The sequence below is a fragment of the Schistocerca americana genome, chromosome 5, assembly GCF_021461395.2.
Source record: "Schistocerca americana isolate TAMUIC-IGC-003095 chromosome 5, iqSchAmer2.1, whole genome shotgun sequence".
NCBI lineage: Eukaryota > Metazoa > Arthropoda > Insecta > Orthoptera > Acrididae > Schistocerca > Schistocerca americana.
Genome location: NC_060123.1, coordinates 387,707,231 through 387,724,654, shown reverse-complemented (window position 1 = coordinate 387,724,654; position 17,424 = coordinate 387,707,231). Strand labels below are relative to the sequence as shown.

Below are 17,424 nucleotides of genomic sequence, written 5' to 3'. Positions count from 1 at the left end.
ATGTTTACTATTCTTATTAGAGAAATGGTGGTATTTTAAAATCAGAGACCTTTTGCAAGTGACAAAGTGATCTGTGACAAAGTTTTGTCTGATTAAAATTGTATTAACTTGTAGTCAGATCTTCGCACAAAGCAGGCAAGTGCCATGAATTCCACCTAGCCATACTTATGGGCCTCATGATACATAAAAATGTATCAGCCTTTGCACTTTCGTAAGTCCTAACTGGTCTCATGAGTATCATATAAATACTGTGTAATAACAAGGTGTGAGGTGTGGAGTGGAGTAATCATATAGGTTCAGTATAGGTACAGCAAATAGTATATTAAAAGAGTGGTTATGCTAAAGATGATAGGACTGTTTGACTCGTGAATGCTTGCAACAAATCACACACAATTTCAGTTGGCGTTTACTCAAGGAAAGAAACAAATACTTCTCACAACTTTATAAAATTCCAAAAACAGTTTTCATGAAGGAGCACTCAAACATTCTTCTGCCTTCATTATACTCTACTGGCCATTAAAATTGCTACACCAGGAAGATGACATGCTACAGACGCGAAATTTAACCGACAGGAAGAAGATGCTGTGATATGCAAATGATTAGCTTTTCAGAGCATTCACAGAAGGTTGGCGCCGGTGGCGACACCTACAACGTGCTGACATGATGAAAGTTTCCAACCAATTTCTCATACATAAACAGCAGTTGACCGGCGTTGCCTGGTGAAACGTTGTTGTGATGCATCCTGTAAGGAAGAGAAATACGTACCATCAAGTTTCCAACTTCGATAAAGGTCGGATTGTAGCCTATCGCGATTGCGGTTTATCGTATCGCGACATTGCTGTTCGTGTTGGTCGAGATCCAATAACTATTAGCAGAATATGGAATCGGTGGGTTCAGGAGGGTAATACGGAACGGCGTGCTGAATTCCAACGGCCTCGTATCACTAGGAGTCGAGATGACAGGCATCTTATCCGCATTGCTGTAACGGATCGTGCAGCCACGTCTCGGTCCCTGAGTCGACAGATGGGGACGTTTGCAAGACAACAACCATCTGCACGAATAGTTCAACGACATTTGCGGCAGCAAGGACTATCAGGTCGGAGACCATGGCTGCGGTTACCTTCGACGCTGCATCACAGACAGGAGCGCATGCGATGGTGTACTCAACGACGAACTTGGGTGCACGAATGGCAAATCGTCATTTTTCGGATGAATCCAGGTTCTGTTTACAGCATCATGATGGTCGCGTCTGTGTTTGGCGACATTGCAGCGAACGCACATTGGAAGCGTGTATTCGTCATCGCCATACTGGCGTATCACCCGGTGTGATGTTATGCGATGTCATTGGTTACACGTCTCAGTCACCTCTTGTTCGGATTGACGACACTTTGAACAGTGGACGTTACATTTCAGATGTGTTACGACCCGTGGCTCTACCCTTCATTTGATCCCTATGGAACCCTACATTTCAGCAGGACAATGCACAACCGCATGTTGCAGGTCCTGTATGGGCATTTCTGGATACAGAAAACGTTCAACTGCTGCCCTGGCCAGCACATTCCCCAGATCTCTCACCAACTGAAAACATCTGGTCAATGATGGACGAGCAACTGGCTCGTCACAATACGCCAATCACTACTCTTCATGAACGGTGGTATCGTGTTGAAGCTGCATGGGCAGCTGTACCTGTACACGCCATCCAAGCTATGTTTGACTCAATGCCCAGGGGTATCAAGGCTGTTATTACGGCCAGAGGTGGTTGTTCCGAGTACTGATTTCTCAGGATCTATGCACCCAAATTGCGTGAAAATGTAATCACATGTCAGTTCTAGTATAATATATTTGTCCAATGAATACCCATTTATCATCTGCATTTCTTCTTGGTGTAGCAATTTTAATGGCCAGTAGTGTATATTTCCCATTGACATTTTGAATCGCCTCGTTTGGTGTATGAACAATAAGACAAAACAAATAATGTAGTAGACAGCTCTTTCTAGTAGTATATATGAAAAAAACTGTTACCAACGTGTGATTCATTCAAAGCACAATGTAGTGTGATCATACTAATCTTTAAAAAATTGATGGTTAGCACTATCTTTCGCTGACCCATTCGTATGGGGACTTTAGTGCTGAGAATGATGAATACTTACTGTACCTCCATTCCAGGAAGCGATGTATTGACTGAATAGTGCACTATTTAACCAAAGAAATAATAATTTTGTGCTACTCAGTGGCTTGTCCAAGTCTTTTAGTTGGTGCTACTTTTCACTGTCTTGTGTGTTGCTAACTTACCCTAGTTATCCAGCTAGGGAAAGAGGACCCACAGTTTAACTAGCAATCAGAACCATGTGTCATTTTTGTCAACTTCTCACACTGTTGAAATTCACCTTTCAACAGTGTGAGAAGTTGGCTACGTTAAAACGAAGACTGCAAAATCCGTAGTCCAACTGAGATTTGATCCTGCAACCTTTCCATTTCCTGACATGTGTTTTATTGCTAGACTACCAAGCATGACTGTTCTTCTGTAAATTAAAATTTGTAAATATTTAGGCTTAAGGTAACAACTCATCATAAAATAGAGCCGTTGAGTTCAAACCTGAAAACTTAACTAGCTTTTGACTAAGTCCTTTTTCGAATCAGAGTACACGTGCGCGTGCCCGGCCCCCCCCCCCCCCCCCCCCCCCCCCCGACACACACACACACACACACACACACACACACACACACACACACACACACACACACTTAAATTGTGCCAGCTAAATACACAAACTGTGTGATTTGTTGTTAACATTGCTCATAAGTTATTTACATTCTGCCACAACTTTTCATATCATATGTAAATGGCCATTTTGTAGACTTGATACTGCTGGATCAAAATGGATTTTCCGCATGAACATCTCCTGTTCTGCTGAACATCTCCTCTGTCAGTGCCCATCTGATTCCTAACCTATGACATCCTTCTTATTCACCTTAATCAACTTTATACTTACCAGTGGCTACTGCAGATCAGAGGCACAGCCATGGGAACCAGGATTGCTCCTTCCTATCACAGCCTTTTTGTGGGTCACTTGGAGGGGGCTTTCCTGGAATCCGTAAGCCTTTGTCCCCTGGTTTGATGACATTTTTGCCACATAGACTCATCGTAAGGCCGACCTGTTAAATTTCTTGCAATATCTAAATAGATTCTCGCAGTTATATTTCACATGGTCGTATTCTGAATCCCATGCCAGTTTCCTTGAAATCGTCTCATCCTCACAGAAGGTCAGCTACACACTTATGTTCAAATTAAACCCATTGACAAACAACAGTACTTACATTTTGACAGTTGGAAACCTTTCCATGTCAAACACTCCCTCCCATACAGCATTGGCACTCGAGAGTAACATTTTTGTTCAGATGCAGGCTCTCTACAGCGGTACGCCACCATTGTCACCTCAGCCTTTACTAGACGTAATTACACCACCAACCTAGTTCATAAGCAGATTTCCTGGGCTGTAAATCCAATCCTGGTACTGCTGATCAAAACAACACGAGTACGGGTCTTGTCACTGCATATTTCCTGATCTTGAATGTATTAGTCAGCTACTTCGACAAGGCTGTGAGCTCCTAAAATCATGTCTTGAAATGAGATCCATTCTGCCTGATATTTTGTGCATTATACCTCGAATGGCTTTTTGTCACCCTCCCTGTCTCCGCAGTATCCTTGTCAGACCCTGTGCTGCTTCTGCATCCATCTCCTTACCCTACAGCTTGCATACCTGTGACCACCCCACTTGTAAGGTGTGCTCTATGCACCCTCCTTCCAGCTCTGTAACTGGCAAAACATATGCTGTCAAAGGAAGAGCCACCTATGAAATGACCTCATATACCTGCTGTTAAGTAAACTCTGTTTGGCCTTTTAAATCAGTGTGATATCCACCAAGTTATCAGTTAGTGTGTAGGCAGAGGGTGTATATTGGCAACACACAATATCCTGTTGCACAGCATGCTCTGCAACATGACATTTGTTACCCAGGTGTCTGTTTCACCACACGTGCCGTCTGGATTCTTCTCCCAGACACCAATTTCTCAGAACTCCGTGGGTGCTATGACTTGTCCTTGGTTCTTGCCACCCACATGGCCTTAATTTACGTTAATTTCTTTTTCTTTGGTGTCAAAGTTTATTCACAGTAACTTTTCCTTTCTTCACTACCTTTTAGTTTTCTGCATCTTTCATATGCCCTTCCCACCTCTATCGCATACAATGCACTTAGCTTTTTGCTCTTATTAACTAGTGCACAATGTTTTAGCAGTGATATCTGTCTTGCACATTACCCTGTCTTCCACCTTTAAGCTCTGAGGTTTTCAAATCTTTTCTGGTGCAGTTCCCAACAATCAGTCATTGTTCTCATCCTGTCTTGTTAGTCGCCCCTGATCCAGGGTTCCGAGTGACTTTCTTGAACTTTGCCCCTTTCCCTAAACCTCACCAGTCCTTTTCCTTCAGTCCTCTTCCTCACTGGCCCCTAAAGCTTGCATACTTAAATACCTTTTTATTTGTGTTCTCCTGCCGCTGCTTGATGATAGGATTTTTTATCTGTCCAATTACATTATATTTTCAAAAATTGGTTATTTTTGTTGATATAATAAATTTGGTGACATGAGAAAATATAAAAATCAATCAGACACTATGGAATATAGAGACTTGAGAAATTGATGGTAAGTACAAAGTGGCAAAGCAGAAATGGTCAGGGGGAGAAAAGTGATGTTACAGAAGTATGCAAATTGAAAAAACCTATGGAGAAAAGATGGCAATCCAGTATTAAGTGAAGAAGAGAAGGGTAGAAGGAATGTACAGAAGGGTATGTAATTGAAATATATGTTAAACAGTAGTTGGAACGGAAATGAAGTGATTGAGGAAGAGATAAGTGATGCAGCACTGTGACAAGAAGTGGAATGAAAAGTGATGAAACAAGTCAAAACATATGATTTGGAGTAAATGAAATTCCTTCAAAGTTATTACAAAGCTAGGAAGAATTAAACATGACTAAACTGTTCCACTTAATATGTAGGAAATATTAGGCATGTGAAGTACCCTCAGACTTCAAGGAGTCTGTAATAATCACAGTACCAAAGAAGACAAGTGTTGACAGATTTATCACTGAACGATCAGTTTAATAAGTCACAGTCATGAAATACTAACACAGATTGTCTGTGGAAGGATGAAACAGGCATTAGGAGTCCACCCAAGAAATGTGGGAACTTGCTGAGCAACCCTAACACTATTTATTTACCTTAAAGGATAGACTGAAGAATGGTAAACCCACATTTGTATTATTTCTGAATTTAGATAAACTTTTGATAGTGTTGACCAGAATTCATGCTTTACAGCAGGGCTTCCCAACATGTGGTCTGTGGACCCCTTAGGGGACTGCTGGCTCTTTCTAGCTAGTCTGTGGCCACCTTTGACAAAAACTTGTAAAAGAATAAGTAAAATTATTAGTTTAAAAAATATAAAAAGCAAATTCATCAGTATATCCTTTATTTTTGTTTGAATACATGTACATGTACATTGGGTTGCATAACCAAGCAGCGGCTGCACTTCCCAGGTTTGGACGTGCACGTACTTTAGTGCTGGTGAATGCAGCCTCCGCGCTTGACTGTTTCTATAACACTCCACAATGTGCCGAAACCTTTTGCGCATAATATTCTGAAGTGGCACGAGCTCAGTCGACCAATCCGATCACTCGCTGGCATGTATGTGGTCCAAGGCATCATTCAGTGTTAAACTTACTTCGTGAGTGCAGTACCTGTTTCATCATTCCTTTTTGACCAGTTTAGTGCTTCCAGCATGGATCGGTGCCTGAAGTCAGAATCACTGAAGAAGCGAGCAGTTTCTCCATCGCCTTCACAATAAAGAAAGCTCCCAGCTGAAATTAGTGAGAAGGAAGGATGGTCAAATGAAGAACAGTCACATGAAGCTCCACAGCCGAATTTATTATGCGAAAACTGAGCAGTTGCTCTATTAGTTGCAATACCTTGTGGAAGTGGAATAATTAAAAAGCATAAGTACAGCAAAAGCTACAATGGACCCAGTTAAATATTTGTGTCATTTTGAGGGTACTCACCTGGACAATGAGACTAAAGAGAATGATTATTTCAAGAGGAGATGCTCTGAATTAACTGTTTGTCGATACTACATGAAAACCCGTGCAAAAACAGTTAATGATAACTCATTAAAAGCTTCTTTCTTGGTAAATTTTCGAATAGCAAAGGCAGGCAAATCTCGTACCATTGCGGAAACCCTCATAAAATGATGTGTTTGCGATATTGCTTTTTGTATGCTTTGTCAAACAATGCTGTGAGGAGACATGTTCTGAAAATAGATGAATTGACATTGTGGGATTAGCGATTTTATCGGCTTTTGACCAGTATGAATACTTGGGACGTTTCTAGGATTACCTCTTATTGTGCAAACCACCACTAAGTGCCAGTACAACAGAAGCTTAAATATTACATTTGTTGGATGATATTTTAAAAGACTGATGAAATTTCATGGTCTGATTGCATTGATGCATGCACAAATGGTGCAAAAGCTATGATGGGTCCAACGGTCAGAGTGATAACTAAATAAAAGAGAGCTTGACAGATTGCAGCTGTAGTCACTGTTTTCTCCACAGACATGAAACAAATGCCTGCTTCCTTCAAGATAGTTTTAGATGAATCCATCCAAATTATTGAGTACATAAAATCACAGCTGTGGAAGTCAGAGAGTTTCCACAATACTCTGTGAAGATGTGGGAAGCCTTCATTGTTCTCTGGTTCTCCATACAAAATGAGGTGGCTGTCACTTGGGAATACATTCTCTCGATATATGAATTACGTTTAGAAGTCCTGACTTTGCTTTAGACCATGATACGAAATTAGCAGACCTTATTAATAACAAAAATTGGTAATGTTTATTTGGCAGGTATTTTCTCCAACATGAAAAATGAATGTTTCACTGCAAGGGAAAACTATAACAATGGTTACTGTCAATGAGAAAGTTTGAGTGTTCAAGGGGAAATTCAATTTTTGGGCAGTGTGTGTCGAGGAGGTTGAGGTAAAGTGTCTTCCTTTTCTCAACAATTTTTTTAGGCAGGACATTGGAGCTTGGGTACAATTTGTTTAATGAAATCCTTGAATATCTCCGAAGTTTGATGCCATCGTTGGAGCATTATTTCCCAACAGCTCAAGATGAGAAGGTGTGCAAATACAAATGGGTGGTCAACCTGTTCACTGTATCCAACAAGCTGGACATTCTGTCATTGAATGAATATGAGTTGTTGATAGAAATTGTTACATGCTCAACCTTGAAATCTATTTTTGATACTGACAGTTACTTACACTTTTGGATCCATTTTGAAAACAAAAAATTCTATTCCCTTGTTGAAAAAGCAAAACATGTTCTACTTCCATTTGCCACAACGTACATGTGCAAATCCAGATTCTTGATCTATGCTACCAACAAAACTAAGTATTGAAGCTGTGTAGATGCTGAACAAGGCACCCATCACAAGTTGTCAAGTATTGAACCCAAAGTTTCAAAACTGTGTCAGCAGAAGCACCCTCAACCTTCACATTTAGATTCCATTATTATCCCTACAGACTCACCTCAGTTACAGGAGGAAACAGTTTGCTTCGTCAACGAGCAGTGAACATTTCCAGGTTCACTAACTTTTGTAGGTATTTTTTTTTCTTTCTTTCTTTCTTTTTTTTTCTTCTTTTTTTTCCTAGAAATTACTTAGTATTTAACTGAATTCTATTTGCATTGATATTTTTGACACAATAGTTAAAAAAATATCCAATGAATGTTGCTTTTCTTTGCAATATATTCTCCTCTGTACTCAGTTAGAAACATGGCCTGCCTATTGTGTTGAACAGTGGGAGTAAATACAACAGCAAGATCTGAATATAATGGGAAAGTCATTAGTTTCAAGATGTTTCTGTTCATATTGGAACTGAAGACTCTTGAGTTTTCATGGACTTACATTAAAAAGCTTTCAATTCCCATGGGCGTCGCACTGAATTTCAGCAGTTACTACTCATTTGACTGACAAAGGGTCCATCGTGGATTTTTGCCTTAAAAAGGGAGTCTGCAGCTAAAAAGGTTGGGAAGCATGCTACAAGAGAAGTAAGTTATCAGTAACAAAATACAAGGAGCAAAAGTTTTTCTACAACTTTTACAAAAATCGAATCAGTTTTCTAAGAGACAGGGCACTGAGGTGAGGTTGCAGTCTGTCCCCCCTGTAAGTCAACCAGTACAGTGAGCAACCAGTTGTGGAAACCGAGAAGAAATTTGGAAAGGTAATTAAAGTTCAGGGGGAAAAAATAAAAACATTGAGGTTTGCTGATGACATTTTAATTCTGTCGGAGGTAGCCAAAGACTTGGAAGATTAGTTAAACAGGATGGAAAGTGTTGTGTAATAGAAGTTATACGATGAACATTAACAAAAGTAAAACAAAGGAAATGGAGTGTATTTGAATAAAATTTGGTGATGCTGAGGGAAAAGCAGAAATATAACATCCAATATGAATTTAAGCGGTGGGCAGTTTATTCTAAAAGTATTTGTCTGAGTTTAGCTTTACATGTAAGTGACACATGGACAGTAGAAGCTTTTTGAAATATTGTGTTACAAAGAAATGCCAAAAATTATGTGTGTGGATCAGATAATTAATGAATGGCACTGAATTGAATTGAGGAAAAACAGCTTTGGCTTAAAATGGGATCAGGCTGAAATGATGACACTTCCCTGAGGCATCAAAGATTGGTTAATACAGTATTGGCGTGAGTAAAAATTGTAGGAGGAGAGGAAGGCATGAATATAATTAGTGAGTTCAGATGCCCGTGATATCAGTATATGAAAGAATGCAAAGTAAAAAGTTAAAGTGTGAGGTATGTTATTGATGCACAAAATTTTTATCATAAAGCTAGCTGCATTTAGCTTCTGCAGGAGGTCTTGAGTATCTATCTTCCATGTCAGCATTCCATCCACTTCCTGTCCCAGAAATTTGGTATAGTCTTCTTCGTTAATCGTACTGCTATTACAGGATATTCAAATTTCAGCATCAGTAGACGTATGTGTAAGAAATAGTATGTGTTCACTCTGTTTAAGGTTGAGTGTAAAACTATTAACTTCTGAACCAGAAGTTACTTCACTCCAGTGATTTACTACATTGTTACGTCCCTGATCCGAATTTGTAACTATTAAGTATATAAATTCTCAAACAGACCATCTTTATGTTATGTGCTACAGTTGAAAGCAAATTATTAATGAGCAGTAGTAAAAGAAGTGGCCCAAGTACATGATCCTAACACCTCACTTTGCAGTACCTCAGTTGAATGAAGCTTTGTAGCTGTTGTGCAACTGTGTAAATCTACCTTCTACTTAAAAAAAGGCCTAAAGTGACTGACTGTTGGTATGCTTGTCCATTAATACTACAATGTTTTTAAATGTAATTAGCAATATCCCACATTGTACACAGTTGAAAGACATAATCAAATCATAAAAAATGCTAAATGCCTCTTTGTTCTGTCTTTGTCCTCATCACTTTCTCCTGTACAAAACAAGAAGGAATGTATTGTGGCCATAATAATGGTGACGATTTTATTAAATGATTTTATTTTCATCATTAAAACATTTGGTGCTTCCATTTACAATATCTTGTTTAACTTGCACGTGATGCATAATGGGAAATAATTAAAATTCTCAAGTGTGTACATTACATTTGATGACTTAACTGTGGTGCTTGTTGTGTGTGAGCTGAAACAGCTGCTGGGAAACTTCACTCTAATACAAGCATACAAAACATTTATCTTTACTGTGTTTTTGTGTTCTACAGAAATCGGGAGGTGTAAAAGTAATTTGACTCACAGAATTTTGTGTCCTGTTACATGGAAACTCTCACAGGCCAATCACCACTTTCACAGTTCACTAGTATAGTCAAAATCAGAAACATAAAAAAATCAAGCAAACCATAAATAGAAATACTCTGGTTTGTAATCTTCAGTATTGGCATCAGGGCATTGTTTTCTAATTCCTGAGATACTGAATTCAAGCAAATTTCAAATTTGCAAGAAAAGACATGTCATCATATTTGCATACATGAAGAAATCCTGTAGTTAGGAGTGACAGTTTTAGTCCAGTTACTCATTCCTTTCATAATTTAGTTTTCAGTACATAAGGTTTTCAAAATGAAATGCACACTTTATTGCTTAATAGCAGTTTATCTTCTGACTCAGACAATAAATCTAAAAATAAGCAATCATTGGTTCAGAGAGGTACTTTCAAAAAGCTATTATTATTTATTCAAGTCAGAAGCAAATCCATCTCATGGTGATAACTGTTAAAAACAAAAGAGACTTAGAATTATTAAGCTACACTACCATTGCCCAAAATCTCCAAATATTAGCTGCTCTCAAAGTTGTGAGGACATGATCTTCTTCGGTGCAAGATGCAGGGGTGTCTGACAAACCAGTAGGTGTAACATGGTGTGGTGTTTTCCTGAGTCAAAATTGGTGGTATCCACAGGGAAGGGCCATTTCTGGAGATTACTCGTGGATCTTCCAAATCCAGATTGAAGGAGTTGAGTGACGTCCACACAATGCAATACTGTTCATGTCAAGGAGGGAGGGTTTCAGAAAGGAGTGACCAGGTTAAATTACTTTCAAGTCGAGACATGCTCAGTTGTTTCCTTGCTGTAGCTGCTGCTGTTTGCAACATTGAAGTGGTCTTGATGAAATTGGTTTTGGGCCTCAAGATGGGGATGGATAGAGAGAGAAAACATTGTGAATATAGCTCCTAAAGCATGTCCCTGTCAGTTTCATCCATTTTAAAAGCTTTTTGTCAATGGAATGACAAATGAATGAGCAACTATCTTTTAAATATTTATTTTCCAGTGAAATGAAGTAGTTTTTGAATAACATCATTTATACTACAAACCTGTTGGATTGTTTCCATTTTAGATTGTATTCCATAAATAAGTGCAACAGTAGAAGTTGTGAACAAAGATACCTGGGGAAGTGGTGACTTTGTGGCAGCATCCACAAAACCGTGGTCGAAACAAGGGCTCACTGGCATTAAGTTAACAATTGGTGATAAAGCCTAGGCTTGTTTCTCAATAAGCTAGTCCAAGATGGTATTTCTGTGATCATATTCACTGCAGTTGCATCAATCGCCTTTCCTTCAGCCTTACCTGGCAGAAGCCTACGTCATGCTGAGGAAAAAAAAAAAAGCTGAAGCTGTTAGGGACTATAGAAAAGTGCTTTAGTGCCATAAATGCCATCCCTATGTGACCAATTTGATCATATTCAGACAACTCTGGGCAAAGGCATGACTTTTAATTAAGAAATAAAAAAGTAGTGGCAACAATATGTCTGTTTAATCTAAAAGATTACCCATCCTTATCCTTCCAAGTGTAGGCAAAACAGCAATGGATTTGTGGTTCTCATGTAACCGCAGGAATTCCTGGCTGCTTGGCTAACAGAGATATTACCACCAACCCTCTTAATATGGCTGAACTTATAGCAGCACACATCTGCCCCCAGTTATTACCATGCTACTTTTTACATGTTATCAACACTTGGAGAGTGCAGTGCTGTATTCTTCTACACCTAGAAACTTAAATGCCCCATCTTAGTATCTTAACTTTGTTTGGATAATCCCCATGATTTGACAGAGAACACAATCTAATGCTGCATAGCAGTAACAGCAATACAGATATCTTGAAGAATTTTAATCAAATATGGCAAGAAAGAGAACTTCTTTCCCACTAGTGGGAGAGTATAACAATATCCATTAGGAAACATACGCATAACATTGACAAATACAGGGTTGTGTGTCTTAGCAGATGTTTATGCAGATGGCTAGAATAGCTAATAGGTGAAATTGTTGGGCCTAAAATACAGAATGCTTCGACCCCGAAACACCTTTGTACACTTCCGACACCTAACTGCTGTAGTCTGTGACCTACAAAAAGAATACATACTACACAACACTATATACTTTGTCCACATTAGTTATATGGAGGTTCCAAGGCTGCTTGCGCATTTTTATACACAGATTTGTACTACTACAATTATTTCTGGCCCAAATCGGTCATTGGCATAGTGGGGTATAACTAGCAACTGGGGCAACCTTTTATATTATTACTCTTGTCCCACTTATGAGAGTGTGGTGCCAGTAACTTGTCAATTACATAGCCACAATCAACCAGAGTCCAGGATGCCCCTGTTGCTCCACTCTGTTTCAAGACCGAAGTATAAGACTGCTCATTGAATCACATCCAGATAAATAGACCAGTTGAGGCAGCCTTGAGGACCTACACAGACCTTCCTCCACTAGCCAATATGCATAGAATCACCTCCTGGATTCCCCCATAGTTGCCCATGTTGTCAAGGAATCATTAGTTAGTGTTGGAGAGAAGTGTGGAGGATAAAAGTTTTAGTGGGAGACCAAAAGATGAAAACAGTAAGCAGGTTCAAATGGATTTAGTTTGCAATAGTTATGTGCAGGTAAACACACAGGGTAGAATGATATGGATGGCTAAATCAAATCAGTCTTCAAAATACCTCAACAACAACATTATTGTGATTGGAAGTGCCTATGGATTTTCAGAGCATGGGAAATGTTTGAAAGCTAAGGAAGCCTTAATGGGTTACAAAACCTATGATGTACTCACTGATTTGTCTACCTCCATATCTGAGTGGTCAATACGGCTGAATGCCATGTTGGAAGGATTGGTACAGGGTGCACTCAACCTCGTCAGGCCAACTGAGGACCTATTTGACTGAGTAGTAGCAGTTGCAAGGGCAAGAAATGCAAGCAAAACAGTTGAATTCTGCAGAGTTCATTAGTTATATTAAAGTACACACAAAGTTAAGCCTTACTGCCACCATCTGAAAATATTCAGAACAGAGCAATGCAGACTGCTTGGGTACCAAAGATGCAGATAATCATTAATTTTCAGAGCTCAAGAAATGTTTTAAAGTTATGAAAGCCTTTGCTGGGCTATAAAAGCTGTGCTGTACTTACTGTTTTCCAGCCTCCATAGCTGAGTGATTAGCATCACTGAATGCCATGCAGAGGTACTGAATGCCATGTGGAGGTCCCGGCTTCAATTCCTGGAACTGCCAGGGATTTTTCGATGGTGGGAGGAGGGTGTGGAGTGCACTCAGCCTCGTGAGGCCAACTAAGAACCACTCGACTGATTAGTAGCGATTCCAAGGTCAAGGAAGCCAACGAAAATTGGGAGAGTGAGGGGCTGATCAAGTGCCTCTCCATATTGCATCCAATGACGTCATTGGCAGAGGATGACACGGTGATCAGTTGGCCCCGATTGCCCCATCTAGGACCAGAAGGTGGAACTTTACCTTTAGTTATCTGCTGTTTACTTGGTGTATCTGTTACAGATAATGTGTGCTTTTCCACCCTTTACTAAGTGCTCAGTTTCGTTACTGTCTATGGAACAAACTGTACGTGAAGCTGTAGTCAGTATATTTCATTCGCCATACAAAATACCAGAGCACGTTTTTCTAAAAAGGAGGACACTGTTATGGATGTTCCCTGTTCTTCACAGTCAACATAACCAACTATGGGATTTCACCATGTGGCTAACTCCATCAGGTGGCAACCCAAACTAAAGGCTCTCAGAGAAGATAGCAATATAGGTGACACTGACATATGTACCAAGAACATCTGCCGTAGTAAACTATTTAAGATGCTGGATTTGTACTGGAAGGATGAGGACTCAGCTCTTATCTGATCATCCTACTTAAGGCTTTCTGTTGTTTCATTAAATATAGCAACTGTTAGAATGGTTTTTTAAACAGACTTCAGTTTCATCCATCCCGCATCATCAAATTCGTAATTCAGTTTGTGATCATTACAGAAGTTGTCGTATGTGACTTATAGTTTGTTATTGAAGTTAAGATGTGGAGATCTGTGATTAATGAAAAGCAATATGTTGTAGGAGCAAAGTCCACAAGATGTTTTAATGAGCACCATACAAATGGAGTAAAACACAGTACAGCCTTTAGCAGATGATTTTATAGCACGTGTCTATAACATTTAAAAGTTAATATCTTTGTCTCCATGTGTATCTAGGAAACATCAGGTACTGCTGGTTTTTCCTGAAAATAACAACTGCTAATAATTTAGTGTTCATATTACCTGTTATAAATCTTACAAACTTGAGCACCACCTACAGTCACTACTTTTAACTTGAGAACTGATTTTCAACAACTTTGATACAAGGCTCTTTTAATTTTTTTATTTCAGCCAAAATTCTATGGGGTGTCTGAAGGAGCAGAAGAAAACAAGCAAGACAAATGAGCAGCTTGAAAGTGATCACTTATTGTTAAGTTTGATTATGGCCCAGTGTGCTGGTAATATTGTATCAAAGCAGCTCATAATTTCACTTTCACTGTGAAGGAATATGTAAGATAGCACTGGAAGAAGAAAGTTTTCTGGAGCTATGTGACAGCTTAATCATGTGGCACCTACTTTATAAAGTTGTCAGCACATATGTTGCTGTTATTTGCTTCTTTTTTAGTGGAGTCTCAGTACTGCAAAACTTCATAGTGTGTAGCTAACTTCAGAAGTGTACTAAGCATGTAATTTCTATTGAGCATTTTTTGCTCTCTTGCCTATCACAGTACTTTTTCTTTTTTTCTCCTGTCTCACTTAAATGAGAAATTTGTTGATATTAGAACTGTATATTTTTAAACAGCTCTGTATATATATATATATATATATAGATATATTGTTGTTTTTTGTATTTCACTTATACCTTTGTATTATTTTGTAAGTGTTATGGAGTTTGTTACTCTAAGATGATGAATCTGAATGCCGTAACTGATGCCAATTGAATTTGTCAGACGATATAACAACATTATTTTCATACACGTATATTTGCAGTTGCCTTGTATTAGGCAGTAAATATTTGAAAACTATGTAAACAATATTTAATTGTTGATGATGTCACCAGTGAAATACAGTTATCTTAATACCCAGTAAAAAACATTCTCTTTATGTCTGAGGCAAAGATTAGAATACTTTGATCACATATGTCAAGCAGTTTTCTGTTTATGTAACCAAAAAACTATTTTATGGGGAAATTATATAGTATAAGACTGAAAGCAGAGTAATTTATCTAATGATAACGTAATTTATGGGCATAAAAGGTCTTACAGTGTAAAATGCACGTCTTTTTCACACACAGATATTTTTCTTTTTCCTTCCCTAGACAAAATTTGCTCTTTGTAAAAAGCACTGGGTAGGGTTAAAATAACTCATTTACTTTGTAATACTAGCTCTGATTTATCATTACGTATTTGCTTCTCATTTATTTACAGTGTGAAGCTGGAAACCATAATTATACAGCAAAAAATTATTTGAAAACCCCTTTGTATTTAATTCTTGAAAGAACTTGTAAAAATAGTGTTGTACAGCTGGTTTTCATAATTGTTGAAATAAATCTGGTTATTTTAATGACTAAGTAATGTAATGACAGCCTTTGTATTCAGTACCCAATTTGGGTTTCTGTAGTGCAATTTGCTTCAGTCCATGTAAATTAAATTTGCCAGAGTATGGGTGTACATGCTTATTTAATGATTGTGGTTATAATAATGCAGAAATCTCTTACCAGAGCTGTGGAGTAATAGACTGAATTACCTGTTGAGCTCAGGGAACAAATTTGTTGGTTCTATCATGTAGATATTGCAGCCATTTTAAACTAAGATAATTTTATTGAAGAAAGGGGCTGCTTATAATACCATCATATTGAAGTAGGTAATAAGTTCCTGCTTTGTCACATTGGTAGCCATTGTTTGGAATTACTGTGTTCCAAATGTTCAGAATTCCCTTTTATAATATGCATGAAGTTCAGATGACGACAGTTGTATAAGACAATGTGATAAGATTTTGCTACAACTTCATTACTAGGTGCTGAACGGAAAAAATATTGAGAGTGCCTTTTATATTATTGGTGGTATATTTGTCATACATACTTTTTACTCCACTGTCATGTAGATACTGCTGTATTTATAAGAAGAAACACAAAATTCAATGATTTTATTTATGTGTAATTGAGCTGAGATGATTTTACTTTTCTTTATAAGTATACAGTAGTCTTCCAGTTGCAAAAATTACTGTTAATGTAAATTACTTCACTCCTTTTGTAGGAGAGAAGTGTCTTTCACTTTGATTTTATATAAATTTGTTATCAGTGGAGAAGAGGATACTGCAAAAAAATGTATGGCCTGTAAAATTGCTTTGTGAGTGCTGGCTGATAAATGAAACCAATTGTACATTTGATGTAAATCATTTTACATAATTAGTAGGGCACTATAGTACATTTATTTGACAGTACATTGTTTGATGCAAATGTTAATATATATATGATTATATGTATGTCGAACAAAATTGTGGAAGTTTGAATTTAATATATTTTTACTATGAAATGGCATTTGATACTGGCAAAATGAATTATATGATGGAAGATCATTCAAATTTGTCTTTCAAAGTGTGCCTTGGTTCCTTTAGGTCATTTTGATTCCTTTGTGTGTGTCCACTAGCAAGTAACCCTGAAGTGTTTACATTAGACCAAAAACTTCTCAAGTTTACTTCTGTAAGTTGCTTGAACAGTTTATTTCACGAACTTGCTGCCAGGACATACAGAATTGTTTCCACTAGAGTTGTGTGTGGAAGTTTACAGTATTGTGCTTGGAAATCAGAATATCAGCCACTGTTGTTGCATTATAGTTATAATTATTATTATTATTGAAGAAAAATTGTGACAAAAATGAAAACTTAAGAAGAAAGAAATGTTTGGGTGAAGAAATGGATAGAGAGGCTTACATATTTATCAAGAAATGCTATTGAATGAACTAAAATCAGAAGATGCCTCTCAGATTAAAAACTTTCTGGGAATGTTGTATGCAGGTCTTATCTATTGTACCATCAAATATTCAAAAACAAGGTACAAAAATACAGCAAGCTCTATCATGAGGAGATCAGCTTTTAATGACTCTTCAATTTTTGCAAATTGTTTTCATTACTTTTATTACAAATGTAGTGCATTTGTGTTTACACTAACATTAAAAAATCAGCTAAATTTTAAAGATGTCTATACTGCCGTTTTTCCTCCTATTCTGGTGAAACAGGATCGGTAAATTCATTTTGCACTTCTTTGGCTGACTGTGGCCACTTGTATGGGGTGTCCCAGAGATACTGTGACAAAATTTCAGGGCTTATAGAGGGTGTCTTGAGGAACAAACAGGGGATAGGAACTTGTGTCTGGAAACATTATCCAGTGATGGTACAGAGCGCTGAATTATAGGCGCTGGCACCTGCCACTAGACCACTCCTTCGGCAAGAAACATGACTTTGTAAGCTGACTGACGTT

At 38.1% G+C, this 17,424-nt stretch overlaps 1 protein-coding gene across 2 annotated transcripts in view; it reads left to right on the top strand.

Annotated features, from left to right (window-relative positions):
• LOC124615390 (pleckstrin homology domain-containing family F member 2) overlaps nt 1-17,140 on the top strand; it is a 133,913-nt gene extending 116,773 nt beyond the window's left edge. For both annotated transcript variants that reach the window (XM_047143216.1, XM_047143215.1), the window contains exon 9: nt 14,298-17,140. In XM_047143216.1, the coding sequence (XP_046999172.1) occupies nt 14,298-14,351 (54 nt within the window). In that variant the 3' untranslated portion in view covers nt 14,352-17,140. The remainder of the gene's footprint in view (nt 1-14,297) is intronic.
• The last annotated feature ends 284 nt before the right edge of the window (nt 17,141-17,424 follow it).